Here is a 4704-nt window from a genome sequence, read left to right as displayed (position 1 = left end):
GGAGCTGGACCCACGGGGCGCCCAGGTTTACCCTGGAGCCGCCCGTTATCCAAAACCTCTCCTGGGTCCCTGTGGGCGTGATAGATAGTGAGCTGCCTGTCCCCGGAGGTGTGCAAGGGGAGCCTGCATGGGGATCGCCCGGGCTGGTGAGGCGGGACTCGGCGCTGGACACACGCCCCCTATCAGCGTGGGAACCCGCTCCGCTGCGCCCCAGCCGCAGATGTTGGGGTGTGCCGAGGGCAGGAGCAGAGGGAGTGGTGACAGGGCCCTCTATCAGGGACAAAGCAGAGCAGGTCTCAGGCTGGTGTCAGCCGCTAGGCGTGTGGCCTTCGTGAGCACACCACCAGGGGTGCAGTGGGCTGGAGGGTTCGGGAAGAGCTGGGCAGGCCAGCATCTGGGCTGGAGGAAATGGTGTCTGAGCCCAGGCACCTGCCAGTGGCAAGTTTGGGAGGCTTGGAGCCAGGACAGCAGGAGCGTGAGAGCTAGTGTGTGTGTATGTGTGACTGTGAGAAAGTGAGAAAGGAGGGGGCCAAGGGTGGAGCATTGAGAACCTCAGAGAGCAAAGGGGTGGGAGAGCAAGGGAAGGGGGAAGAATGTGTGAGCTAAAGAAAAAGCGAGTTCCTGTGAGAGAGGAGAAGAAGAGGGCCAGTGGGGGGGCGAGGGGGGAGGGAGGGGTGACAGCCTTCATGTGCCCAGAAAGCTGCATTCTCCCCTCAAGCTGGGGCTTTGAGGGACCAGTATCAGGGGTGGCCAGGCAGAGCCTGGAGTCAGAGCCTGGGCAACTGCAGGCCCGTGGGCCCCTGGGAGCCCGCCCCACCCCTACTGGCAGCTGAGCCATCCAGTGAGCTCAGGCAGGTATGAAACCCTCGGGAGGTGTGATAAGCAGGAGTGTGGTCTGGTGAGGAGGGAGGTCTGACCGGGCTGGGCCCCTCTGTCCAGCCGCCCCAACTCTGCCCTGGCCAGCCTTGCCCTCACCGGCTGTGGGAGCAAGAGGAGATAGGATGGGTGGGGTAGGGTGAGTGTGAGGCACCTCAGTCTGGAAGCTCTGCCTCTTCCCCAGCCCTTCCCAGTCCCCTCGATTTTGGGGCAGTCGAACCCGCGGCTTCAGAAATGGGAGAGATCTGGGTTTGAACCAGGTGACCTTAGGTGAGCCCTCTGGTGCCTCTGAGCCTCACCCTCTCGGTCTTGTCGGAGGGGGGTGGGAGGTAACAGTGCCCACTGCTGGGCGTCGAGGATGATTGAACGAGGTAATTTGGGGAGTGGGACAGCCAGGCACGCTGGAGACATTCCGTCACCTGTAGCTGCCCCGTTGATATGGGTGCAGGGTCAGTTGGGGCCAGGTCTGAGCTGGGCTGTTGTCTGTCACTGCAGATATGCAGAGAGCATCTGGGGTCGCCCTGATGTGTTTATCCCCGGGCTGCTGTTGGCAGGGCCAGGAAAGCTATGTAAATATTTATCTATCGCAGTTCAGCTGCTTTCAGGGTTGATGAAAGCCCCGAAGCCCCTGGGACCAGCTGGGGAGGGGTGAGAAGGGGCAGATTAGGCTGCAGCATCGGGGAGAAGACGGACCTGCCTGCCGACTTGGCTGTGTGACTTGGCCAGGTTGCTTGGCCTCTCTGAGCCTCAGAGGGGCTTAATGCTAAATAGAATGGCATGATGATGCTCCCCTGTCTTCCTCACAGCCTCCTGTCAGGGTCACCTCCTGCCAACAGCAGAAGGCATCGCTATGATCAATGATCTTTATTGGACCAAGAGCCAACTGAGGCCCACAGAGGGGCACAGCTAGTCTGGCTTTCCCCAGCAGGCTCCTAGTCTGGGGTCCTCCTTTATCTCCCCTCTACCGGATGCCTCCCATTTTCCTGATTGGAAGTTGTCCCAGAGGCTGACCTTGAGCCTCTAGCTCAGCCAAGAGATTGAGTCAGCCGAGAAATTCCTCGAGGATGTTTGAGGCTGTGATTTAGTGCCCGCCAGAGGACGGGGTGAGCGAGCTGGACTCCCAGCACACAGGCTGGCCTTGGGAGGATACTGGCGCAGGAGGAGGGAGCGCACCAGAAGAAGAAACACTTCTCAGCAACATGGGTGGGGGGGGGGGGGGGGGGGGGGGAGAGCGTGAGCGTGGATCTAGGACCAGCTCTTGCCCCACATGCTGTGTGACCCTGGGTAAAGTCCTTGACCTCTATGGGCTCTGGAAAATGCTTGCTCCCTGGCCCCCAGGGCCCACCACCCAGCTCACTGAATCCCAGCAGCCTTGGGAGGACCAGCATACCCATCTGAGGAGTCAGTGGGCTGCCTGGTGCCAGGCCTTCCAGCTAAGCCAGGTGGCCCCAGGCCAGGAAGGACTCAGAAAGACGGGGTGTGGGAGGTCAGCGGGGCAGGGAGCATGTGTCCCATCCCAGGAATGGGGGAAAAGAAGCCAAGAGCTATTAAGTGATGGGCTTCCCCCGAAAGATCCTACTGTCTGGAGGCCTTCTTTCTAGTGTCTTCTGCTCACTCTCTTTCCAAGACCCATGAGGGTGGCACAGAGAGGGAGCAAGAGGCCTTTGCTTGTGGGGAGACCCTGCAGGAGTCACTCTTCTTCTCTGGGTTTGCAAGCTCCCTTCTGACTGCAACTCCTGTTTTAGGATTTAAAGTCTGGAGACTTTGGGGGAGCTGATGCCAGGTGGGTGGCGGGAGCGCTAGGGAATTGGGTGACAGTGGATTCCCAGGTGTTGGACAGGAGGGCTCACAGGGGCAAGGAGCAGGGCCAGGGAAGAGGCTCTGCCAGATGCTGCAGCAGGCATTGCAGAAGGAGGGCATTCGGCCTGTTGCCATGGCACTATTCCCATTTGATAGCTGGGGAAATCAAGGCTAAGAGAGGACAGTGACTTGCCCAGGGCCACTCCGTCCAGGGGTGCGGTGGCATAGAACTGGGTCTTCTGAATCTCAGTCTGTGGCTCTTTCTACTGCACGGAGAGTACCATGATCCAGGTCTCTGGGGGTGGACTTGGTGCCTTGTGGGGGCAGGAGAGGAAGGGATGGCGTGTGTGTCCATTCCCCACTCTCCCTCCATGGCTGGCTGCTCCAGGCCACACTGGGAGCTGAGAGAGAGGAAGAGAGATTTCTGCCCAGGGGCATAAACAGAGCTGGCCTCGCCCTTCCCAGGGAGGGTCCTGTACCCCTGCCCCTGGGTGGGGGAGGAAACTGTACCCTGATGGTCAGGGGGGTGTGGGGAGGGGAAGGGCAGGCCTCATGGCTGGTCACACAAGCCTGGGCTCCACATCCTCAGTGTGAGACCTGGCACATGTGTCACCCCCACCTTATGGGAGGAGGGGGGAGGTACAGTGAGCCCGCCTGCAAAGTGCCTGGGAAGTCGCAGGTGGTTAATATGTTCCCATTCCTTCTCTTCTTCACCAAGGTGAGGCCAGCTGGGGTCCCTCCTCCAGGAGAAGGGGGACTCCAGCCCAAAGAGCAGAGCAGAGGTAGCAGGTAGGGCGGGCTGCGGCACCGACAGCCTGCCATCTGCCAGCTGTTACCTGGGCAAATTGCTTGACGTCTTTGGGCTCCATTTCCTCGTCTGAGAAATGGGCATGATGAAGGTGGAGTTGGTGAGAGGTCCCATCAGGGGCTAAGAGCATGTCCCGAGGAGCGATGGGCAGGGTCCTGGCCTCGATACAGGGGAACTGCAACAGTGATGAGTACTTAACAGCACAGCCCAGTACCCAACCGTTCAATAAGCAAGCTCAGACCGAGAGAAAACCGGTTCTGGGCCCCACATACCAAGTAGCTCCATAGCCGCCTAGGGGTTCAGAAGACCCCTTCATAGCGGGGTATTCTGGGGGGTTGAGTCTGGGTGGCTCTGGGGGTTGAGGTGTTGGTGGCTCCATAATTGGGAGCTTGAGGGAGGGGGGCAAGGACGCTGATCAGGAGCCTGGGGCCTGGGAGAGCTGCCAGAGGCTGAGGCCGAGGCCAAGGCTGAGGGTGGGGCCTGGGTGGCCCGGCTCCCACCCCAAATATGGCCGTGGGGAGGCCACCGCTGCCCAGACCAGGCAGGCGCTGAGTCTCTCAGCAAACTGCGCCACATGCCTCTCCTCCAGCCTTGCACAGTGTCCGCAGCCAGCCTTGGCCTCGGCCGGGTCACCAGAGTCCTCACCTGGCCCCGCTACGCCCTGGCTGGAGGATTTCGCAGGGTCTCCCAACCTTTCTGAGTTTCTGCTTTTTTCATGAACTAGAACTCTTTTAGGAACCCTGGAACTTTCAGAGGGTGGCAGCTCCAGTCAGAATCACTTGGCACCTGGGGCTCTTGCTGGGGCTGGTCACCCCTACCACACACACACACACACACACTCACTCACTCACTCACTCACTCAGGCATGTAGGGGGCTGGCAGACCACATCTAGCCCTGCCACGCACCCAGCCCTGGTAAAGTGTGGGCAGAACTGCCCTCAGAAATCAGACCCATTTTCCAGACTGGATGCCCTTACTGGGTACGTGGCCCCAGGCTATGTGCCTTAAATGCATTACCGTGGCTCATCCTCAGATCAACACTATGGGGAGGAATTAGCCCCATTTGTCAGGTAAGCAAATCGAGGCAGACTGCAGCCCCTCCACACTGAAGAGTGTCTGTGGTGGGACTCCTGGGCAGGAGAGGCTTACGTGATGTAGGAGCTGGGACTGGAAAGGAGGGGACTCAGGAAGAAAGGGAGGTAGATGGTATTTGCTGGGGT

General features: G+C 59.8%; 1 protein-coding gene across 1 annotated transcript in view; it reads left to right on the top strand.

The window, feature by feature from the left end:
* The first annotated feature begins 3569 nt into the window (after positions 1-3569).
* MMP11 (matrix metallopeptidase 11) overlaps positions 3570-4704 on the top strand; it is a 6455-nt gene continuing 5320 nt past the window's right edge. The window contains exons 1-2 of the mRNA XM_014547024.1: positions 3570-3584; positions 4378-4554. Coding sequence (XP_014402510.1) covers positions 3570-3584; positions 4378-4554 — 192 coding nt within the window. The remainder of the gene's footprint in view (positions 3585-4377; positions 4555-4704) is intronic.

The sequence above is a fragment of the Myotis brandtii genome, unplaced genomic scaffold (assembly GCF_000412655.1).
Source record: "Myotis brandtii unplaced genomic scaffold, ASM41265v1 scaffold463, whole genome shotgun sequence".
Lineage (NCBI taxonomy): Eukaryota > Metazoa > Chordata > Mammalia > Chiroptera > Vespertilionidae > Myotis > Myotis brandtii.
The sequence above is the reverse complement of the archived record's forward strand: the minus strand, read 5'-3'. Positions and strand labels throughout refer to the sequence as shown.